General features: G+C 39.6%; 1 protein-coding gene across 1 annotated transcript in view; it reads right to left on the reverse strand.

The window, feature by feature from the left end:
- Positions 1-1819: 1819 nt before the first annotated feature.
- POU2AF2 (POU class 2 homeobox associating factor 2) overlaps positions 1820-25046 on the reverse strand; it is a 41371-nt gene continuing 18144 nt past the window's right edge. Inside the window, exons 3-5 of the mRNA XM_074337067.2 lie at positions 6749-6791; positions 3922-4217; positions 1820-2646 (exon numbers count right to left, since the gene is read on the reverse strand). Of these exons, the coding sequence (XP_074193168.1) occupies positions 2245-2646; positions 3922-4217; positions 6749-6791 (741 nt within the window). The 3' untranslated portion in view covers positions 1820-2244. The remainder of the gene's footprint in view (positions 2647-3921; positions 4218-6748; positions 6792-25046) is intronic.

The raw sequence follows: 25046 nt of genomic DNA on the forward strand, positions 1-25046 counted from the left end.
TCTCTTTTTTTATTTTGTCAGACGTTATGAAAGGGTTTGGATGCTTTAAGAAATAAAGAATGTAGACACCACTGGTTGCTGAGCTATATTTGTCTGAGAGCCAATGCATCCTCTGGTTGTGAAGAGATGAATATAATATATGAGAAGATAGCAAACTAGGAGAAATGAGCATACCTAACACGTGGCATTATAATCAAACACTAGTTAAAGTGATGTGGACACACACTTATGATTTACACAGCCATTATTATGTGTGTGCTGCTTAGTAACAAATGGTAAGCAGTAGATAACTGTAATTATTATAATTTTTAAACAATCAACCTAGAAAAATGACTTTGAGACATTTGCGAAGACCCCTAAATCTATAGAGAGGGCCAGACGTCATCTTTCTGACGCAAGGGTCTGCTGTCCAGGTATGAGTGAGACTGGATGACAGATGGCTCTGCCAAGGGTACCGGGAACCAGGACTGAGGTCTCAAGTCTCAGTGGATTTAAGAAAGAGCAGCTATCTCCCACAGTAGAAGTTTCCCCCAATCCATTGAAAGCAAATACAGAGCAAAGTAAAGATCAGGTGGTGAAAAGGAGAGGCAGGAGGGAAGAGGTGAGGCAGGGGACCGGCGAGAGTGCAGCCCGGCAGCTGAGGATCACCAGTGCTCCTAGGTCTGCTCCTGCAGAGATGCTCTCCCAGGAGGGAGCTGAGAAGTGTGAGGTAAAGAAGACACCCTCTCCAAGCATTCCATCATTAGGAGTGTGTTTGCTTAGCCAGGAAGTACCTTTCAAGGCCCGGAGAAGAATTATTCACTTCTATGTGTAAATTAGTGTCTTTGATTTTCTGGACTCCTATCTAGCGAGGTAGAGCATGAGACACTGTCACAGTGGATTTGATGAAGACTCTTGAAGGGCTTTGGGCAACCAGGTGGAAAAATGAAAGGACTGGGTCCTCAGGAGATAGAGGGAAAAGGCATTAGGTCACAAGGGACCAGAGGCATCAAGAAAATGTGTTACAGGAATAAAGGAAGGTGGTAGGAAGATAAGAGGAATAGTGTAAGTGTGACCTGTGGGCCTTGACTCATGCATTGCAAAGTCAAAGTGTATGCGAGGCATTTAGATGGCCTTGACTTGCAGACAGGCACGCTGCTTGGTGGGAATTACTCGTGGAACTTAATCGGCAAAGGAATCCACACCAATCAGACTTACATGAGACAGATGAATGCTTCAGATGTCAGCTTCTTCATTTATACATAGCAAGAGCTGTACAATTCTTACCAATGAGCCACCAACAAGGTCTTCCTTTAAATGGGGATGTTGTGTGTAAGGCTACTGGCCCACATCTGACAATATGTCCTTCAAAGTCCCTTTGCTTCTTGGTGTTCTGCGGTCCATTGTTTCTTGCTGATAGCCCAGTCCTGCACTCTGTATTTTCTTTACAATGCATTGGTCCTTATTTGATCACAGAATGCCCATTTTACTAATCCACTCTTATTACTGGAAGGTTTATTCCATTAGAGAGACAATGTCTAGCTTAATTGCAGCTACCATGGATCAAAGTAAGTTTTGGCCTTTCTTGTTTTTTGGATTAGCCTAATTTTTAAACATCTTGGGCTTTAGGGCAGAGTCAAAAGTATATATTTATGAAGCCATACCCTCCTGACCTTATCCTACTTTACTGACAATAAAGCATTTGTATATGGTGATATATTTCTTATTGGTCCTTTACAAGCCACTGTAAGGAGAGAAATATATATGATTCATGCTTTAAAGTCACATGATATAAATGTAGTTTGTTTTGTATGCTATAATCTATATTACACCCTATGCATTCTCTTCACTAAAGAACACATAGTTCATAACTAAGAAAAATTGAACAGAAAAATCAGTATGTTTTATGATCTGCAAAATCTTTTTAATGTAATTTAAGAAAAAAAATCAGTGCCAAAAATGATATTTCAAAGATAACAGGAAATTCAGAACGTAATGGGTTACTAAAGTTCCAAAGAGACTTCACTATCAGGTTGTCTCGTTAGAATACGGTCCCTGATAAATGCAATTAACTTTGTGTTGTTTTTCAGTGGGGTTATGGTGGGGAGGATTACAAATAAATGCCATTATCCATTAACAAAGGGTGGCATGATGGTTTATCTTGAAAATCTAGTTCTGAGTGAGCTGCCGCACCAAAAACAATCTGTGGAATACAGAACCCAAGTGAAAGAAAAGTAAATAAGTTCTTTGGTTGCCCCCCCCCCCTTAGTAAGCTCTGCGGCATTCATATGACCCCCACGCCATGCTTCCATCTTCTTTGGTCCATGGAGAAGGGTCCTGAAGGGTAGAGGCATCTGCCCCCTCATCTGGGGAGAGGGGCACCACCTTGGGTTGTAGGTCATTGGACATTGTTGTGAAAGGGGTGAAAGTGTAGGGGGGCGGGGTGGGGTACCCTGGTGTATGGTACAGATCTTCCAGTGAATGCAGTGAGTAGGACTGAGCTCCAGCTAGGGGGGGCCCCCAGCTCGAGCTCCTGTGCTGGGTGGTGCTCCCTGATTCCAGCTGGGAGAGGCAACTTGTGCTGGGTGGCAAGGTCTGCAGGACATCGGTGGGCATAGGGTCCGGCTGGCTGAGACCATCCGTCACTGTTTGCTCCCATGAGTCCCTCTGAGGAGAATGGAAAGGTCGCCAGGGTTAGTCATTAGATGATACTCTGTTGCGGACAGATTTCCTCTTCAACCTGGGGTGTTGCTGGACTTGGAGTCCTTCCTCTGCTGTGCAAAGCCTTCTTACCACACAGCCTTTCCCTCTGGTGATTGACACCAGAAGTGAAAGTTTTAGTTCCCTTCTTACTCTAGAATTAAATTCCCTGTGTGCATTAAGATTCCTTTCCCTAAAAAACAACATTAAATGAGTAAAATACGAGAATAATAAAATGAATATTTATACAGTATTTTGACATTTGCAATGCACTTATGTCAAGCATTCTTTTTGAGCGTCACAATACTTGGGGTCCTAGAATGCCCTTTCCACAGTGGGAAAGTCAAGCCAGCTGCTCCTGGAAGGAGTGGGCCTCTAAACTACGTGGTGGGCTTTTGAATGGGCTGGGAAGGCCACGGTGCACTTGGCTAAGAGGTGGGAACATCTTTGGAGCTGGAAGGATTTTGGGTTTAATCATGGCTGTGCCACTTACGGCCTTCCTGATTGAGCACCTCACTTAGTTTATCTGTAAAATGGGGCTTTAATAACTACATCGTGAGAAGTTGCAAATATTAAATGAACAAAGAAAGGCACATAAAAGTTCCCAGCTGGAGTAGGTACTCAATAATGTTAATCCCCACCCCACCCCCTTTTGTCTAACATCCCATCTTTAGAGATTCATTCCTTTGTGGTTGGAGGCTTTACAGTTTTCTGTAAGAAGGGTGTTAGTGTTCTTCAGATCTTTTAAGATCTCACCTCTTTGAAAGGATTGAGAGAGAACAAGGTTCTATAAGGTAGAAATGTTGGGGATGGGGAGGCAGGGGACTGGAAGGGCAAGAGCAGTCCAGATGTACCTGCCCTGGAAGATTAAAGCCCAGTCTTGTCTGAGGTCTAATTTCAGGGCTGTTTCCTTAGGTGCTGGGGGAATGATATGGGAACATCTGGCAAAACCAATTGAGTATGAACAAAATGGATAGAAATCCTGCCCTATCAGTTGTCCTCTCCCGATCCCTAGATAGATCCTCTTGCTGGAGTGGGTGGTACTGAGCGTTGTGGAAGGCTCCTTAGGAGTATATCCTGGCAGTACGTCCTGTTCTGGCATCTCCCGGGACTGCTGCAGAGCAGACTCACTGGTTTCCAGAGTGAGCCAGACCTGGCTTCAGCCTGGTTGCCAAGCGCGTGGGCTGCCTGCCCAGCCCTGCATGACCTTACTCCCTAACGGTGAAATATCTGCATACTCACCAGCACCAAGTGTGTGGGGTCACTGGGGAAGGGCGGCGGCAGGAGCGGCGGCAGGGGCGAGGCGCTAAACAGAGAGCCAGTGTTGGGGTTCAGGGCCGGGGTTCGGTGGTCCCCGTAGGGCTCTGGGAAGTAGGAATCCAGGAGGGTCGGGTGGCTCTGCCCTGCGGAAGCCTCGCAGGGAAAGGGCTTCCCTAGGCTGGAGGTGCAGGCGTCGTTTGCAAACTTGGTGTTGTGGAAATCGGGGTCAGATAGGAAAGATCTTCTGACACCATAGTAACCTGACATGACCGGTGAACCTGTTGGCAAATGAAAAACAAACAGGCAAAACTTTCCTCTTGGGAAAGAAAGAAGGCATCTCTGTTGGAACTCCTTTCTCCACCTGTGAGATGGTGTTACTTAAATATGCCTGACAACAAGGCCAGCATTTAAATAGATAAATGTCTTGAAAGTGTTCAATACTGCTGTATTACCTCTTTTAACTGGTCCAGCCCAAATAACTGATATGTTTAAAGTTCCTCTGCCTTTTGGGGATGAGTTCCCTTTAGATGGTCCAATAACTGTTCAATCATTCACTCCCTCAACACACATTTTCTGTGTCCTTTCTATGTGCCATGCACTGTGCTAGAGAGAGGTTGGGCTTAACAAGAGAAGAATCCCTTGGCATTTACATTTTATCGGATGAAGCATCTTTTCCACAGCTTCTGAGCTTTGTCCTCATAGACACAGGACCATTAACAAGAAGCTGCTTCTGGGCATGTTATCTGAGATTCAGTATCTCTAGATAAGGTGATACTATGGCCCCACCCCCAATCCGAGGCAGGTTGTACTCTACTTTTCTAATTCTTTGTAATCTGACTGACTTTTATCACCTGTGTCTTGCACCTACGTAGCAGACGTAGCTTGCTTGTTTTGGGATGATAATGGCTTCTGTTTAGCCAAGTTGGAGGACCACAAAAAGTGTTTCCTGGCTTTGAGGAGTCTCATGTTATTTGCTGCCCTCTTGTGGCCATACTGAGTCTCTCACACAGCTCACCTGGGCACTGTAAGTTTGGGGAGAGAATGCCTGGCACAGAGAGTTTCCCTTGGTGAAAACAGGGGAAGAAGCTGAAACTAAGAAGAGTCTTATTTAAGGAAAGGCCAGTGGACACTGAAGGGAAGAGATGTGTTTGCTAAAGACTTTCTGACTCTGTAGCTCAGTTGTAGAAAGAAACATAGTTATATTTACATGTTCAGGGGCATGGACTCAATCAAGGTCTATAAAACAGATTGTTTCCACCTGGCGGCTGAAGTGGTCTAATTAGTTAAGACCTACATCCTGAGGCCTGAGCTAGGAGGAAGGGCTGAGCTGGGAGGAAAGGCTGAGCTGGGAGGAAGATGCACATGCTTGACTTTCTGACCTTCCCCCAACAGCAGTGGACCACTTCTGAGCTTTGTCTCTGCCCACTCTGCCCTCTCTTCTGTAGGAAGTCAGATTCATCAGGATGCCTGTCCCTTGTTATCATGACTTAGTCATACATTACTCTACACAGACAGCACTCTGGCACTTGACACATGATGTGGCACTTCGTATTATGTTTCCTACTCTCTCACCTGAGTTACAACCCTCTTTCCAATCGACCTGCAGATTCCACGGGGACAGAGATTATGTCTTAGACATTTTCTGTAAACCCAGTATTTAATACTGTGTTCAGCAATTACATGTAAATTTATTAATTCAGAAGAAGAAATCAAAAGCCCTCTTAGAAACTTACAGCACGGTTCTACTCACCCCGCTTTCATCTTAAGTTTTATAGCCCCAAACCTCTAATCTGTTCATGAATTTGAAAGCTGCAGTTAGGGTTTTATCATAAGCATTACTTTCCTCGAAAAAAAATTGGAGCAAATGAAAATTAATATCAATAAACAAGGTTCTGTTTCACACCATGAGTTTATCTCCATAGGAGTGGTTAAGGCTGAGAACAGAAGAAAGACTATGTAAATAAGGCTTTTGGGGTCTTAGTGTCTATATTTCCAACTTCTGAATAAAAACAACCGCAAAGAAAAAACCCACTGCTCTCTTAAGCATATATTTTTCTCCTTAAAAAGAGGAAGAATAATTGTAGATGGTAAGAGAAGCTGCAGAAATTTTCTTCAATAGAAGGGAGCCGATTCCAGTGACAGTAAATGTGATTGGGAAACAACGGAGAGACAGTCAAACATGTGGGATCTTCTACTACTCTTATTCTTTTCCCTTATCCATCTCTGAAAGTTATTAAAATTATTGAGAAAACCTAGGCCTCTCCTGGAAGGAATGTGTGTATCTATGTACATGTGTGAGTGTACACATGAGAGCGCCCAACACTGTTATGAAGAATGCACCCCTTTTTTATCCTCCCTGGAGTATTTAATGAAAAAGACATATTGAAATGAATACAAGATGCCTAACTCAGTGCCTGACAGAGAGCACCCAATAAATGGCAGTTCTTTTATCTGCCCACAGGTCTTTCTTTTTGCATTCTAAAGCAGGTCCTTAATCCATCGGATCATGGTACCAAAATTTTAGACATTTTAAAATTGTATCAAGGGCCTAAATGCTATTGCTTTTTCCCCATAAGCTTCTGGTAGGCAAGAGATCAAAAGGCTGCCTTCAAGACAGACTGAATTCTAAATTCAAGAATGACTGAATTAGGTCTGTCTTCATTGATTTCATATTTTAAAGACAACTATTTTAAAGAAGCCAAATTTTGAAAGTGCTGTGTACGACAGTTATAAAATAATGGAAGCTCAAACACCCCATTAAAACTCAAAGGGGGAATGAATGAATCGCTCGTTGAACTGAACTACTCACCTGGCATCTGGACAAATGCAGCTGGAGAGGAACTGACACTGCCCTGGAAGCAAAAAAGAGCAAGTGTTTCTTCTTTAATTGCAAGTTTGAATTAAAAAAAAAGATTAGAATTGTATTTTACAAGCTTTATTTTCCGATACTAAGAAATGTTATTTGAGGTGTTAAGGTGGGGGGAGTCAATTGAGAAAAAGAAAGCAAGTTCCAGAGAACCAAGTTTTACAAGGGACAGAGAGGAAAGCAAAATTTTAGATTCTGGTAAACATGCCAAAAACCACCAGCTAGATGAAATAGAATAATTTATCCTTTGTTTTTTACAGTTTGCACTAATCTCCTTCATCAAATATATATTAAGTATCTATCTATCTATCTATCTATCTATCTATCTATCTATCTATCTATCTATCTATCTACATATGCTTGACATTAGGCTTCAACATTGAATGACCACTTTTTTGCTATTTGCCTCCACATAGAACTGAAATTCCACCAAGAGTCAGGACCTTGACTGTGACTTGTCCTCAGTGCCCAGAACAGTGTGGTTCATAGTCAACATAATAAAAATATGTGGAATAAAGATACAGTCTTCAAAGAGCTACAGTCTATTGAGCATGGGAGGCTGGGAAATGTTGATTGAATTCTGTCCCTGCAAAAGATGTATTGAGGTCGTAACCCTCAGTACCTGTGAATGTGATCTTATTTGGAAACAGGATATTTGAAGATGTAACTAGTTAAATTAAGATGAGGTCATATAGGATTAGAGGGGCCCTAAGTCCAACATGACTGGTGTCCTTATAAGAAGAGAGAGACACACAGAGACATAGGCTCAGAGGAGAGAAGGCCATGTGAAGACAGAGGCAGGAATATCAGTGATGCAATCTCAAGCTAAGGAACACCAAGGATTGTCAGCAACCACCAGAAGCTAGGAAGAGGCAAGGAAGCATGGTCCCCTAGAGCCGTCAGAGAGAAGCGGGCCCCGCCAACACATTGATTTTGGATTTCTAGTCTCCAGAATTGTGAAACAATAAATATCTGTTGTTTTAAGCCACTCTTTTTGTGGTAATTTGTTACTTCAGCCTTAGGAAATTAATACAGGGAGTGATGGATGATGAAACAGACAGTTCACTACAGTGTGAGAAGTGGCATGGTTGGGGAAAGATGGAGGGGAGGAAGGCACCTAAACTGGTATTAGGGATGGAGGAGATGATGCCTACGCTGACCTCTGAAGGAAGGGCACCCAGGTGGGTAGTCTTAAAACACACAAATGCAAATTCTGGCTTCAAGATGCTCAGGAACAAAGTTCAGTGGTAAATGTAGCTGTTATAAAAGTTAAGAGTCCTCAACATCTAGTTCTATGGATCTGAGCTCTTAGCCCTGACCCTCCCAGTCCTATAGACTCTCAAAGCATGGAAGAGATTTTACAGAGTCTCATCCAACCACCCACTCAATGATGAAATCCTCTCCACATTATTAACACTGGGTGCATTTAGCTTCTAGTGATGAAGAAATAAGCACCCCGTGAGAAAGCCCATTTCTTCTCTGGGATCCTCTGACTGTTACAAAGTAGGCTGAAAAGGGTCACTATGGAAGGAGCACTGACTCTGGGTGGTGAACACACAATGGGATCTATAGATGATGTAATACAGAATTGTACACCTGAAATCTATGTAATTTTACTAACAATTGTCACCCCAATAAATTAAAAAAAAAAACCAAACTGCAAGGGAAAAAAAATTACAATCTCTTTAGTCCATATGGAAGAAGTTTAACCTTTCTTCCATTACGGCCCTTCAAATATTTCAAGACAACCTATCATTTCCCAACTGTCTTAATCAGTTCGGGCTGCTATAACAAATGTCATAGACTGAGTGGCTTAACAACATTTTTCAACAACAACATTTCTGGAGGCTTGATATCAAGATGCCAGCATGGTCGGGTTCTTGGGGAGGTTTGCAGATGGCTGGTCTCCTCCTGTGTCTTCATGTGGCAGAGAGATCATTTTTCTCCTGTGTCCCTTATAAGCACACTGATCCCATTCATGAGGGCTCCACCCTCACGACCCAATCACCTCCCAAAGGCCCCACTTCCTAATACCCTTACATTTGGGGATTAGATTATTAACATATGAATTCTGGGGGAACACAACATTCAGTTCATAGAGCCGATGTGGAAGTCTGTCTTCTCCAGGCGACATAGCCTCCAACCACTCAGAAGCAGCATAATGTTTAAGAGTAAAGACTCTAGAACCAGAATGTCTGTGTTTGAATCCCAACTCTGCCTCTTATTAGCTGTGTGATCTTGGGCACATGCGATGAAATGAGATCATATATGCCGAGCACTGAGAACAGTGTCTGCATAGTGTAAGCAGGATATAAGTGTTAGCTATTATCTCCCAGATGCACTTTTATATCCTTCAAATCTATGATATATTCTTCTAAACATGTTCTGATTTATGTGTTTTCTCGTTTAATAAGTTAACACTTTTTAGTGGCACACGGGAACTGTTGGGCAGGTGGAGTCAGGCAGCTGTAGAGCAGGCGCCTTGCATGGGAAGGAAACGAGGCAGTGATTAATTACAGAAGCACTTGTGTTTGGGCACATTTCCCCATGTTGCCAGTGCCCATGTTATCCAGTGTTTCCTTCCGATTCCCAGCTGTCTGGTTGGGTCTTTTGTTGACGGCCTATGCCAAGGCCTACACCCTCTGGTTTCTTCTGCCTCAGCATCCTTCTGTGTGTCAGTAGGGTGTGGCAGGGTGGTAGCTGTCCTGAGTGCTGTCTGGGGAGACGTCCCATTGCACATCTCCCACTTTCTCTCCCTGTCTGTTCCTCTTAAGCTGATCTGGACAAGGCTGGGGCCCGGAGGAGGCTCCTGTGAGATGCAGTACACATGCCCAATTTGATGGGCATAAGTTTCAGCACCCTATTCTCCCCTCAGCATCTGTCAGCCATTCTTTCATCAGCCTCCAGCCTCTACCCAAGGCATGGTAACATCTCAGTCTGTGCTCACACAGCCCCTTCAGCTTTTAACATCTCTGCTGTAAAAGCTTTCCTGTTTTTCTCTTCCACCACCAACAATCCCTAAGTTCTTCTTACACTCCTTCTTTTCCTTCTGCCCAGGTTTAATTATTACTGTGGAATTCCCAGCACTGTATCCTGCCCAACACAATTTGAATACCTGAAGGCTCTATAAAGGTTTCACATTTATGAGTGTAGTTGATTTTATTTATTATATGATGAAAAGAAGTCTCTTGTATTTGTTTCTTCTACAGCCTGCTACCTGCTGTGAAAATTAAACACTCTATTTCCATTCTTTATGGTTACCTAAAAAGTTTTACCTTTATATTTAACAAAGATTACAAACAATATCTTAAGCCTCCCACTGACAGACAAGATCCTTAGAACATTAATTCTTACTACTGTTCTCCTAAGTTATGTGTAGGTTATATGCTTTCATTTTAGCTTGTTTTTATTAAACTTACACAAATTAAACATCATAATTATCATCATTTTATTAAGTAAATCTGTATTAGATTTACTTACATATTCATAATTTTCTTTGCTTACTCTTCTTCCAGACTTTTTCACTTAGATTAATTTTTCCTTCTTCTAAAGTAATCCTTTAGAAAATTCCTTTTACGTACATGGTGTTGGTGGTAAATCATTTCAGCTTTATCTGAAAATATCATTTCTTTTGCCCTTGTATTTGAAAGATAATATTGCTGGATTCACAATTGTAACTTTATAGTTATTTTTCTCTCAGCACTTTCAAGTTATCACTCCATGATTGGCTGCCACGATTGTTGTTCAGAAGTTTGCTATCAACCTTATAGTTATTGTTTGTGACAATCTTTCTTCCCTTTCTGACTGATTTTAATATACTCCCTTTGTCTTTAAGGTTCCTCAAGTTCACCTCATTTTATCTAGAGGTAGATTTTAAAACATTTGTCCTGCTTGGTATAGAATGTGCTCCATGTGTCTGAGGATTTATGTTTTTCATAAATTCTGGAAAACTTGCATCTATTCTCTTTTTAAAGATTGCCTTCCCTATATTTTCCTTCTGGGACTCTGTTTAAATGTGTGTTCACCCTTTTACTTTTATCCTCTATATCCCTTAATCTCTCCTAACTTTTTATATATAAACAATCCTCTGTTCTGTATTTTGGTATAGATTGATACAGATTTCTTCAAATCTACATCCAGTTCACTTATTTTTTCTTCAACTGTAGTTAATTTGTTGTTTCACTCATACATTGAGTTTTTTTTTTAATTTATTGGGGTGACAATTGTTAGTAAAATTACATAGATTTCAGGTGTACAATTCTGTATTACATCATCTATAAATCCCATTGTGTGTTCACCACCCAGAGTCAGTTCTCCTTCCATCACCATATATTTGATCCCCCTTATCGTCATCTCCCACCCCCCACCCCCCTTACCCTCTGGTAACCACTAAACTATCATCTGTGTCTATGAGTTTATGTTTCTCATTTGTTTGTCTTGTTCTTTTTTTATTTTTGGTTTATATACCACATATCAGTGAAATCATATGGTTCTCTGCTCCATTCATCTATCGAAGGACATTTAGGTTGTTTCCATGTCTTGGCCACCGTAAACAAAGCTGCAATGAACATTGGAGCACACGTGTCTTTATGGATAAATGTTTTCAGATTTTTTTGGTAGATACCCAGGAGAGGGATTGCTGTGTCATATGGTAATTCTATTTGTAATTTTTTGAGGAACACATTGAGTTTTTAAAATTATTAATGATTATACATTTTTCATTTCTATAAATTCCATTTCATTTTCAAAAAATTAATAATGTTTGGTAATTTTTGGTAGTCTTGTTGAGTGTTCATTATTTATTAACTTATTGTATATTTTGTATCTGGTCATTCTAATATCTGAAAGTTCTGAGAATTTAAATTTATTGTTGATTGTTTATGATGACACTCATTCACAGTGGTTTGTTTCTTCATGCATTTGGTGATCTTTGATTGACACTCATATCTAGTTAACCTTAATCTGTGGAAATCTAAAGTCCTAAATTGAGGTTGCTTTTTTTCAGAAGATTTATGTGTGCATTTCATGGGAGCCAGCTCCCTCCGATGTTCCCAGCTTGATACTGGGGTCCTAGGTTCAGCAACTTTACCTTGGCAAGAACAGTTAAAAGACGAGTCTTCACACATGAAACTAATTTGGACGCCTGGCCTCAGGGACAGGTGTCCTTAGTCCTTCAGTGGATACTCTGTTTCCGGGGGGGGGGGGGGTCAGCTTTATTGAGGTATAATTTATATATAATGAAATTCAGGTTTTAAGTGTAAAATTTGATGAAATTTTGAAAATGGTGACAAATTAGGCTTTCTTGGTGTGATCACCTTCTTATCATACAATATTTTAATTTTTGCTCAAACCTTTCCCCAATCGCCCATGTCTACCCTACACACCCCCACACTCAACTTTCCCTTACTTCCTGCCAGCTCAACAATTCAGCAAAACGTGTTTTATGCAGGATCCAGTCTTGTTGTAGTGAGATCTCCCCACCACTAGACTGTCTAGTCTGCCTGAAACAGAGTTGAATCCCTAAATATTAAAACTAGATGTAGATATCCTCCTGGTTTTTACGCAGTACAAAACCTTTTATTTTTCCATGATTTCCAACATTTCCCAGCAGAGATTTAAGTTATAATAGAAGTAATTCGTAAGCACATATTTGCAGTAATTTCATAAACATACTGTTTGGCACATGGCCAAATGTGTTATAGGCCTTATTTCATTTAATTATCACAAAAACTCCAGAAGGTAAGGTGATAGTCTGATTCTCATCTTAATGATGAGGAGACTGAAGCACAGAGAGAATAACCCAAGTTCCCCTGCAGGAGAGGTGGGTGGTGGTGGTGGGTAGGATCAAATTAGGACCTTTTGCCTTCTAAGCATTTTAATAATTCAAAAGTAAAAATAAGAAATCATCATAGTTAAAAAAATTTTAGTACAAAGGAGGCTTTGTACTAATCCAGAGGGACCATATAATTATATAAAAGCTCACTAAGATGATTGAGTTAGATTTATACTTCTCTGTCTGGTATCTATCTATCTATCCATCCATCCATCTATTTATCTATCTATCATCTACCTATCTCCTTAGTCTTTCAGTGGATATTCAATTTTTCAAGTGGTCACGTTTATTGAGGTATAATTTAATATAATAAAATTCACAAATTTTAAGTGTACAGTTTGATGAATGAGAAATTTGACAAACTTCTGTAACCCACCATCAAAAGCATGATATAAAATAGTTCCATAAAATTAATTATTTTGTAGCTATAATTAGTGTTGCCCTCTCTATGATATCCTGGGAAACAGATCGATAAATATAAAAAACAATGATACTGCATCACTTCAGTTAACCTCACAGAGCATGGAAGAATTTTAGGGCCTCCATTGGGACTGGGAAGGATTTTACTGGACTGATTGAAGAGCTGGTACTTACTCCTCCATCCCATTTCCAGATTTTATAGGTTGAGAAAGAACAGTCTGAAACACGAGCCTTCATCATGAGCACTAGTTGTCATTTCTCATGTGAAGGGAAAACACATTCCTTTCTTCCTTGTGCAAAATATTATACTCACACAGTTGCCTCTCACCATATACTCTCTCCAGAAATAATATTGAAATTAATATTGAACAGCTCATAACTTTTGACCAAATGAGATGGTATATAATTATTATTTTGCATACTGCAAACAACAGGATCCTGCAATGCCAGGTAGCCAAATTTAGAGGTTTATATTTGAATGAAATTTGCCAGTCTGCAACTTCCTGTAGCTAACACAGCAGCCTCACAGCTGCCCCAAAAGCCCCTAAATGAAAATGAATTATTTTGAAGTATTAGGTCACCAAGGTGGTAAAGTGATAAAAGTTTCCTTTGAGTACATTTATAGTCATTTTTATGACCCTATAATATTTTTAGGTGCCAACCTAGTTGAAGGAATATATTGAAACATACTAAGGAAGAGATCTCTGACTAGTATAAGATTTTTCACTCGGCTGTGTAATATATTTAAAAAATTCTGACTATATAGTTTAGAAAGTGTCTCTTTAAACTTAAATATATTGCTATTACTGCTTAAATAATAATAGTAATAATCATAACCACTTGTGAATAGCTGGGGTCCCTTTTCAAAGAAGTTGCAGTATTTTATATATTTAATTTCTCACTGTCATTATATCTATGGTTGGGAGAGAAGTGGAAGTCATGATATTATACTGAACATTCTAAAACCATGTTTTAATAGCTGAATTTATACGCACTATAGGTCATATGATTTTCCTCTAGCTTTGAAATGAATGAAAAGTTAATGCTGGATGTAACACAGTTAGCCTTTATATGGGTACCCAATGTTAAGCTGAAATACCTTTTACCTCCAGAAGAAAATAGATAAAGAGAATTAGATGCCTTAGTTAATGTGACAAGTATGTAGTAGGACCAGTGGCATTCTGACTGGTGTGAAATCTTATACAGTGACTAAACTCTACCTAGCCTGTTCTAATATATCTTATTAGTTTTGCAAAGTTTGAAACAGGTTTTGATTTCTGGACCATTTATCTGAGTTACATAGTAATTTAGTCATAATTAGAAAGAATGCTCCATAATGAATAGGAACTACAGTTGGAAGCATCTACCATGTGCCAGGTGTTTTACATAATGTTATCTTATTATAAAGTAGTTATTATCATTTCAGGTTTACAAAAGAGGAGAGCACAGGGAAGTTAAGTAATAAGTCCCAAGTTACCCATCTAGTAAATTACAAAACTAGGATTTAAACCCAATTTCTCTGACTCCCAAATTTATGCTCCCTTAACCTACCACTGACATAACAAGCAGGTTCTCTGCAGTAGCCTTCTATCAGATCACAGATATTTACTGGGCACCTCTGATGTGCAAGACACAGTGCTGAAATTCACAGGTGCTCGAAAGAATGAAACCAAACATCTTAGATTAGGATCTACTCAGGGACACAAGCCATTTGTGGTTGATTAAATATGACCACAATTTTTTTTTTGCAGCTCCTGCCATTAGGAAGTAGAATCTATACCTTTACCCCTTGAATCTGGGATGGTTTTGTGACTTGCTTTGACTAATCGAATGTGGCAGAGGTGATGCTGGGTGAGTTTCAGAGTCTAGGATTCAAGAGGATTTGCAGCTTTTACCTTTGCTTGCTTTAAATGCTGCATTACAATTTCCTCTTAAGGAAGCCAGTCTAGCCTCCTGGAGGGTGAATGACTTGGGAGTGAATCCAGGCACCCATGCTGATGGCTAGCACCAACTTGCAGATGTGTGAAGGAGCTATCTTGGACTTTCCAGCATGGCTGATTCTCCAGCTACATGCAACTGTATGAGTGAGCCCTGGAGATACCAGCAGAGAAACGCCCAGTCAACACAGAGAACTGTGAGAAATCATAAACCATTATTATCAACTACTAAGGTGTGGGGGGTTCTTATGCAGCAATAGGTAACTGATACAGACATACCCAGGAAAAAGTAACTCATGGCAGAACAGCAGGTACCGAGTTTCCAGATGCGTGGTCCATGCTATACATACTCTAGAAGTCAGATAAGGGGAGATATCACTGTGCTGAGGATTTGGGTACTGAAGATGAGAGGATGCAAAGAAGAGAAAGGAAGCTCCTAGAGGCGAGGAATTTTGTGAACCAAGCACAGAGGTGGGAAAGCACATCCCCCTCTTATTCTTCAAGGAATAATAATCAAGTCGGTTTGTCAGGAGCAGCAGTTTCATTTAATGTATTAAATAAAAATGTATTGTGTGTCTATTATATATCAGGATTGTGGTAATTTCCAGAAATACAAAAAGGAGTAAGGCATGGATTTTGTTCTTAGGGAGCACACAGTTTCATAAGGAACATGATTGCATAAACGTATACATAATTGGTGCAATAATAAAGATAAAGTTGAAGAGGACTAGCATTTCATCAATACCTACTTCATGCCAGACTCAGTGTCAGGTACTTTACATATATTAGTGTGTTTTCCCATGTTCAATAACAATTAACATTTGTGTATTTTGCACTGTGCTAAATGATTTACATGTATTATTTCATTAAATCTTCACTGTTAACCAATGACAAAGATTGTTGGAAGTTATTATCTCTAGGTTACAGATCAGAAAACTAATAGGCAGTATAAAGGACTTGTCCAAGGTCACAAAGCTAGTAAGTGACCTAGGCTGGATTCCAATTTAGATCCACTGTAACTTGTATTTAGTGTAGGTAGGCGGTGAGGGCTAAGGATGAGAGTAGGGAGTGGCTGTCTTGGGGGAAGGTGATTGGACACATCCTACTGTGGGTGATATCTGAGTCCAGTTTTGCAGCGTGAAAGGAAATCAGTAAGCAGATAGGATCAGGGGTTGGGGAGCAAGGCAAGGCTTGAGTGTGTGGATAACATGTCACAGAATGTGGGAGGGAAGTGTGCAGACAGAAAAGCTGAAGAGAAGCTGGAGGAGAGTGTGGAAGCCAGGTTATGAGAAGCTTTTTTGAGCTATGTTGAGGAGCTTGGTTGTTTGTCCGGTAGCAGGCAAGGGTCCTTTAGAAGTTTCTTAGCAGTGTAGACATGGTGACAGTGGCATTCTAGGTAATTTAATCTGGTGGTGAAAATGACGGGTCAGGAATGGTTGCTGGGGTCAGTGTCTGCTATTGTAGTTGAACAGAGATTCACTGATCAGGGTCTGATGAGCTCTCATTGGGGCGGGGTTTCAGGAGGCTAGCAGGTGATGTTTACATCCACCTCTATCTGACTTTGTTTTGGAGACTGCTAAGGGCTGGTACTCGCCCTGTTGGTGCTGAGGGCTGCTGGCCACCTGTCCCAGTTGTACCAGTTCCCAGGGTTCTTTCTTTCTTTCTTTCCGTCTTTATCGCCAACCTCCCCAATAATACCTGTGTGTAAAGAGGGGACTAGCTGGTCTTTCTCATACTGCTCTATTTACAAAGAAAAAACTGACATTCTTAAATGATTTAATAGTACATTGTATAAGTCCAATCCCAAGGCCAATAAGAATTTATGAGGAAGGAATATTGAAGCATATATCCTTAAAAATGTTTCCCTTACCTCTACAGAGCCTTGATTATAGGGGATTTAGCTCACAAAGGAAGAGCTCATCTGGTTTTGCGCTTCTTGTTTGCACTATTAAGGCCTCAGCATCAGCAGGTACTATGTAATTGCTATAAAACAGGATTAAGTGATTTGTTTAAGGCCTTCAAACGTATAGAGGTAAAATGAAGACTAAAAGACATGTTTAAAGTCTCTCTGGGGGATTTACCACGAAAACATTAATTTATGCATTTTGTAATCATGAATGTAAATATCTAACATAGATTTCGTTAACTTGGTACAACAACTTAATTTCTTTCTAATTTAATATCATAGCAAAATTTTGGAAGATTGTACATGAAACTTAGTGTGGTGACTCCTGGGAAGTAGGAGGAGATGTCAGGGAGGTCAACAGACTTCTGCTTTTCACTTTATACTTTTTTATTCTGTTTGAAATTGTACCATGCATTGTTTTTGTAATTAAAACAACTAGCTAATAAAGGTTTAAAAAACAGAATTGTATATTTATTGTAAATCTCATTTAAAAAAAACAAAACACTATGATTCCAAGGGTCTTAAAAAAAAGTTTCTGTTATGTAAACTATTTTATGTCCTTTGGAAAGCTAGCATGGTTACAGAATTCCAACTTTCTGACAGTTTCTTGAAATTTTATTGTTAAAACTCTCCTGCTTGGCATAAAATTATGCCCAGGCTGTCTCTGTGAGGAAGTGATTTCTGTTTTCTGTTGCCTGTTACAAATTGAAACACATTTCTTTTTTTTTTTTTTTTTAAATTTTTACCCCTGGGTCTTGGTGTGCCTTTGGAATCCTTTTTATATTTATGTAGCTAAGTTAGAACAACAGGAGCCACTGAGATGCACATTGGTAAGTGGTCCTGCATACTTTGGCCGTCACAGAATCTGCAGAACTTCAGCCCTGCCAGATGGACTTGCCACGGCTGTTGTGCTGCAAACCTGATTATTTTTGCAAGCTGTGTGAAAAAATTCCCCACCAGGAAATATTTTAAATTTCATGACATTAAAAAAATACAAAGCGAAACGACAGGACCAATAGTACAGCTGAAAAAATAAGTTGCTTGCAAAAGGTTCACCTTTATTATTATTATTATTATTATTATTATTATTATCATTATTATTATTATTATTATTAATTTCTCCAATTGTGAAGGAGCAGGTGGTTGGGTGGGGAACATAGAAAGCCTTGGAAATGTGGTTCAGTTCTCTAAACAGGGCAGGACAGAGGGCTAATTAAAGTCAGACAATGGGACATTTTGAAAGACTTAGGTAGAACATTCATCCAAATGAATGCTAAGGATATAATGTGTACCTCTGTGTTCAAACATTGGCATTTTGAGTTTACAAGGCATTACCTGCTCAGAAAATGTTTTTTTCTTATTTAATTCTTTCTGGCCTCATGAAGAGGGTTAGTTGGCAATGCTAACAAGCAGTATGCAAAGCACTGTGCTACGAGAGTTAGCAAAAAAGTGTGTTAGGGTACACAGGTTCCCTTTATCAATAACCTGAAAATATTACCAATAAATACATCTTTCTGCTCACAATTGCGAAAAAAGCAGGAAGGGCAAATGAGGTGTATTTATTAAAGAAAAATTATGGTTTTCCCAAGAAATTTAGTAATTGCATACAAAGATACCAGGTACTGCTAAAAAAAAAATAAAATAAAAACAGTATAAGGGAAATAAAACAAAAGCAAAGCAGGTAGACACATACTGGGCCATCTGATGACCATTTGCTGTGCCCAAGCAAGTGTGAAAATCTTACTAAAGCTGGAACACATTGTAGGATGGGTTCAGTTTATGAGAGTAGAAGAGACAAAAAATTTTTATGGTAAATTATAAGAAATCAGAAGAGAGCTTGAACATTTCTTGTGATGGCAGTGATACAGACTTTTGCATTCATATGTCTTCAGAGCTTGGGATGTCTGTCCAAAGCCTACCCTTGCTCTAACCACATAACATATATGTGCTCTGTTCTTAGATTTGATAATACAGTGATGGCTGCGATAGCTGTGATTTTGTCCTTGAATTTATGTATGGCCAACTCAGTTAAGGCATGAATAATCAGTTTATAGCCTTATTTACGTCCTGCTTCTTTCTTCTTTTGGCCTTTTCATTGTTGTTTAGCACCACCATTAGAGAAGAGAAGTAGCACAATGTATAAATTGTTCAAGTTTTAGTAGGGTTTGGAGGGTATGTCTTGATTAAAATTAAATTTTGATATTAGTAAAGGCTCCCATATATGTCTTTTATATGGACTACTAAAACTTGGCTTAGTACTTAAGAATTGAGCCCATTGGTGGTCACCCTCACCCCATCTTTTCCCATACTTTAATAAGAAGATAAGAGCATAAGGAAATTACCCTCCCCTTTTCTTAGTCACTATTATATTTATTAAGAATATGCACGTGATTCTTTAAAGTATAAAATTATGAGTGAACGCTGGACACCAAGGAAGTTGGGAGAGCATCGAAGATGTGGATCACCAGAGACAGGAGATCAATGGAGCTGGTAAGGTCTATGTTTTCTTGGGCTCAGGGATCTCTTCTGGCACTCAAACGGGAGCTGATTATGGTTTCTGCCTTCTCAAGTGGGAGAAGTTGCATTCTACCTCCAGTCCCAAGAGTGAGTCATGGGATACCAGCCTCTCAGGTCAGCTTGGCAATATTCAGAAAAGAAGTCATACTTCATCAGAAGGTACAGCAGGAGAGTAAGCTTCAGGCAAGAAGAAAAGGTCAGTGAAAAATGGGTAGGGGAGGCAGGCCCTAGGGACCTTTAGGAGAACAGCAAAGAGGCTTCTGCAAGGTCAGAATGGTATGTTTTCCTCTTTTACAGAGGAGGCCAAGTACCACGAATTGCCTAAGAGACTAAGGGGTCCAGGAGTGGTGGGGAATGGCAGAGAGGAGCTATAACCTGAAAGCAGGTTCTGGTACAAAACTACAGATAGATTTTAGAAGGAAATTAAGAACTTGTATCTAGACGTCTGGGTATTGGAGGAAAGAAAGGTTTGGGTTCTGATTTGAGCTGGGTGTAGCATCATCTGAGCAGTCTACAGAATCACTGCGGAAAACAGACATGAGGTGGAGAGTGAACAAAAGTCATATCTGGGGCCCAACATCATGTATGGAGTGTGAAGGGTGAGATGAGCATTGAGCAGAAGACCTGAGCAAAGTGGTTATTCCAAAGCTAGTTCTTCCCTGGACCAGAAATATAAATTTAAGAAGTCAGTACATTGGGTAAAGTAAAGACCTTGGAGTTCAAAAAACCTGGGCATAAATCTTATCTTCACTGCTTTCTGAGTCTTAGTTTCTGCATCTGAAAAATAGATGAGTGCCACCCTCTTAAGGCTGTTGTGCTTCTTGTTGATAAATGAAATACATTTAAATGTGGATAAATGAAAATATTTGTGAAGTTCTTATTTAAGAGTTCAGAAGTAAATGGGAGCTATTATTTTCAAGAATTATTATTTATCTCAGAGAAAATTTGAGGTGATGAAAGGGGACCCAGTCCTAGAAGTCATCCCAATTGTCCCACCCATGCCAATCTTCGACCAGTTAGTGTCACAACATTGACATGTCACATAATTGTTCTGGTGTTTTATGTGATTTTTCTGTTCCCTATTTCCTTTGCAACCTCAATCTGCAAGAGTCTAGTTGAACTAGAGGAAAGGGGATTTACCATTCTCGGAAGAAAGAGGGTGTTTAGCTTGGCCTCGGAGGTTGGGGGTAGGTGTGCATGTGGATGGGACATGCTCTGAAGTCAGGTAAAGCTATGAAGTCAGGAAGAGAAAAAGCTGTACCCAGTGGGGAGAAGAGGACACATTAAAAACACTATGAGAACCAGTCTCCTCCCATCTGCACCACTCATGAGATTATATGATCCTTTGTAGTAGAGGTAATGTAGGCTTAAAAAAGTAACATGCTCATTAAGTCGGAAAATAGGTGGCAAATCCTGACTAAAATGTTAAGACTTTTCTTTCCTTCTCCTGCCTTTTGAGGCTGAAGCTTTCATATAATAGTAGCCCATGATGCATAAGTGTAATACGTGATTTGTTATCCAAGAGTGGTTAAGTCTTTGGATATTTATGACTGCAGAATGGGAGCAGTTGAATTTATCTTAATGAAACGCCCCAAGTTGGAACTTTACCTCTAGCCATGTTATCTTGCAGAATGGAGGAGGGTGACATTGCTGAGTCAGAATAAAAATAAGTTTCCTAACTGTGGCTTCTACTGTTTTATTGTTTCATTCCTCACAGTGAATCAATATTTCAAACCTACAAAAGTCACCCAGTGGCCTTTCTAATGGTTTGACTTACTTATATAATGTTAGAATCTATAGTAATAAAAACAGGAGTATCTAATGCCCAAGGCTGCTATTCAGAGTTGGCCACAGTCTTGTGGATACCTACATTTATGCAGCATACTTTTATTGTAACGCTTATTTGGCATTAAGTGCTACCATGTTCCAGGTACTATAAAAACTATAAAAGCTGCCTTTTGCCAAGCACTTACAACATACCATGTAACAGCGGTACCAGGGGCTTCATATACACTATCTAATTTCATTTTCATGCCAACTGTATGGTGGTGTCACTATCCCCATTTGCGTAGGAGGAAACTGAGGCCCAGAGCTATTAGGCCACTTTCACACAATAGAGTCAGATCCTCAGTCTGTCTGACTCATAAACGCAAGCTCTTAACCATTCTATCACCCTGCTATTTCTCCCGGACTGGAGACTCCAAAAGGAATAAACGGAAATTGAAAGACATTAATCTGTTGGGAGAGAGATTTAAGAAAACAAGCAGTTATAGGGCAACATAATAAATATTTGAGCAGATAAATATCCTGGAGGCTCTGGGAGTAAAGGAGAATATCTGAGAGATCTTAGCAGGCAAGACTAGAACTGAAGTTTGAAGGGTCATGTACCAGGCCAGAACTCTCACCCGTCTCTTTCACTTCACCCTGCAGACCAAATAGGTCCCCCCGCTGCACGTCACAACAGAGTGCCACCTCTCTGTCTAGACCACTCCATGTGTTTTGTTTGGACTCCATCCTCCTCACTGCTCACCTGAATTATCTTCTACTTTCAAATTTTAGCTCAAAACTCCTCCTCCTCCAAAAAGTCTTCTCCCACCCACCCTGTCCACGCTTTGCTCACCCTCTTCTGAACCCCCACAGTGCTCATTGAAGGCCATGATCACACGTTCAGATTGGAGCAAACCCATCTTTTTATTTTTAGTTACTTATTTCATGTGTAATTTGTTCTTCCACAGCTGGACTGTACATTTCTTCAGGTCGCATAATTTCTTACATCACTTTGAATTCAAATGTTCTTTGCATTCAGTCAGTATTTAATAGCAATAACATTGATTGAGCACATAACCGTGTGCCAAGTCCTTGACAAATATTAAATCTAACCCTTATGATAACCTTGCAAGGCGGTACTATTTTCTTCCTTTAACAACAAGATTAAGTTATTGTACAGTCGGCAAATGGTAGAGCTGGGATTCGAATTCGGGTCATCTGGATCCAGAGCCCAGACTCTTTACCGTGCTATGCTGCCAGTGTCTTAGATGATGAACTTCATGCAACCTAAGTGTAGCTACCAGATGGTAGAGTGAGCTGAAACATTAGTTCAAAGATGCTTCACCATGGGTATGAGTGAATTCTCAGAAAGTCAGATCTATTTTACAGCATAAGCAGTGAGATGGGAACATTTGAAACATGAATAACAATAATAAAGAAGATAAAGGAATGGGATAAACTTTTTAAAGTTTGGGTATTAAAATTGAATACTGACATGGGAGGGACTCAACTCTCTACTTCTACCGATAAGGAAACTGAAGCCCAGAAAGGAGAAAAAATTGCCCAAAACCACTGATAGCCAGAAGGAGGGGTTCAAACAGACTGAAGAAGGAGCAATTTCTCTTTTGGTATGGAAGAGATGTCTTGGATGCATCTTCCAAAGCTTCAGGGAAATCAAATACATTCTGAGATGTTACAATATACAATTTCCAATTGTGGTTTTTTTTTTTTTTTTTTTTTTTTTAAATTTCTCAAGAAATCCAAATGCAAATCACAGATATGGACATCACAATGTTTACACTGGGAAGTAACTGAAGAATGCCTGTGATTGGTGCCACAAAATAGCAGCTGGATATATAACTAAACAAACTTCTAACTAGCAGTCCTGATGGAAAGACAGACAGTTATTAGGGATGGAGCTAGGCAATGCACATCTGTTCTGCAGTTAGGGTTTACACCTGTCAACAAAGATCAAACATGTTCAATTACTCTGTGCCATAAACGCATGATATGGCACCTATTTACCGTCTGTTCCTCCAAATTTTCCCATTAGTATATACTATTGTCATCTTCTTTCTGTACTTACAATGGTTTCCTCCCAAAAATAATTAGGAAAGATTTTAACCAAGATGCCAAGCTGACAATATGGTCTTAACCTATGTATCCTTGAGATTTTAGCAGCTAATTTAAATGTAAGGATTCAGGAAAATATAGAAAGAGAAAATAATTGTAAGTAATTATGATTTGAGAAGCAAAGACTTGAGGTTGGCATAAAAGAATGATGCCAAGTGGAAAAAGTTAAATTTTGGTCTGTATATGTATAATAGGTATAATTCAAGTTTAATATAACCCAAATACATTTCCCACTTGGGCTATACCTCCTCAACATTTTCCTCAGTTCAGACTTTCCAAAATAACCACAAATCTTCACTTATTTTTCCTTATCTTCAGGTAGAATATTAAAATAATTTTCATAGCTATTTTCTATTGTTCCTCACTATAGCATTTTGATGAATGGGCAGAGCAGGCTAGTTATTAGCGTGTCCATAAACCAAAAAATTAGATTGAACATCAGACCCTGATTCCCAGGCCAATTTTTAATCTCCCCAAACTACTTAATTTTAATTACAAACTGATTTTTATCCTACTCAGCAAGTTAAAATTTTTCTCCCTCATGCCAGCTATTGTATATTCAGTGATTTTAAATCAGTCTTTGTAATAGCTTAAGAAAAACTTGATTAGAAAGCTCAATAGCCTGCAAATCTTTCATTGAATTTCAAAGCAAACTGAAAACTTGTGGTTGTTAGGTGTATATTGCAGCTTCTTCTTGTTATTCTCTTTTTTCTTTACTGTAGATAATTCAGAGTTCATTGAATTTTGTGATGTTATTAACATTTTTCAATGATTAGCTTTTTTTGAACTCAACTGAAATAATGTAATTGAAAAAATACAACATAAACCTACATCAAAAGTTTAATGATACATTTTTTGGTACTAGATGTTGGTGAATGGCTCGTATCTTAAATATTCTGGTAGAAGACCTAGTAGTATAGTAAAGAATAACAGAAACATGAGAAAGAAAGAGAAAAGCCATTACTTAAAAACAGATATCAATGATAATAGTGTGAAACCAAAGAGTTATGGTTACAATGTACAGAAGCGGTTTGGTTTTAAATCCAGTCTGGTGAAAGTCTTTTTTGATGCAAGGGATATCCCCCACGCCTCCTTTAATTCGTACTGAAAAGATGTGAGAAACATTTCATTGTATCAGAAACAGATGTCCTTGACAGAAATTGTGGAACAACACAGCCAGTATAAACTTATCAAAGTATTGCCACGAGGAACGGGGCAGCAATTTGGACATCGAATAGGAGCTTCCTAAAGGATACTCATTCAGGGGGTGTATTATGTGTATTAGCTTCCTAGGGCTGCTGTAACAAACTACCACAAAAAGGTGGCTTAAAAGGACCAAAATTTATTTTCCACGGACCTGGAAGCCAGAAATCCAAATCAAGGTGTTGGAAGGGCTGTGCTCCCTGTGGGACTCCGGGGGAGAACACATTCCTTTCCTCTTTCAGATTTTGGTGGCTGTCTACATTCCTTGACTTGGGGCTGCCTGACTCCAACCTCTGCCTCTGTCATCATATTGTCTCTTCCTCTTTTGTGTGTCTTCACCTCTGTATGTGTGTCTCTCAAACGATTACATTTGGGACCCACCCGGATAATCCAGGGTAAGTGTCTCCTTTCAAGATTCTTAACTTTATCACAAATTTTGCCGCATAAGGCAACATTCAGAGGGTCCAGGGATCTGACATAGGATGTTGGGAGGTTCATTTTTCTGGCCTAGCACAATATGTAAGG

This window comes from Rhinolophus sinicus, chromosome 14, assembly GCF_057876585.1.
Source record: "Rhinolophus sinicus isolate RSI-liver-muscle chromosome 14, RSI-T2T, whole genome shotgun sequence".
NCBI classification, from domain to species: domain Eukaryota; kingdom Metazoa; phylum Chordata; class Mammalia; order Chiroptera; family Rhinolophidae; genus Rhinolophus; species Rhinolophus sinicus.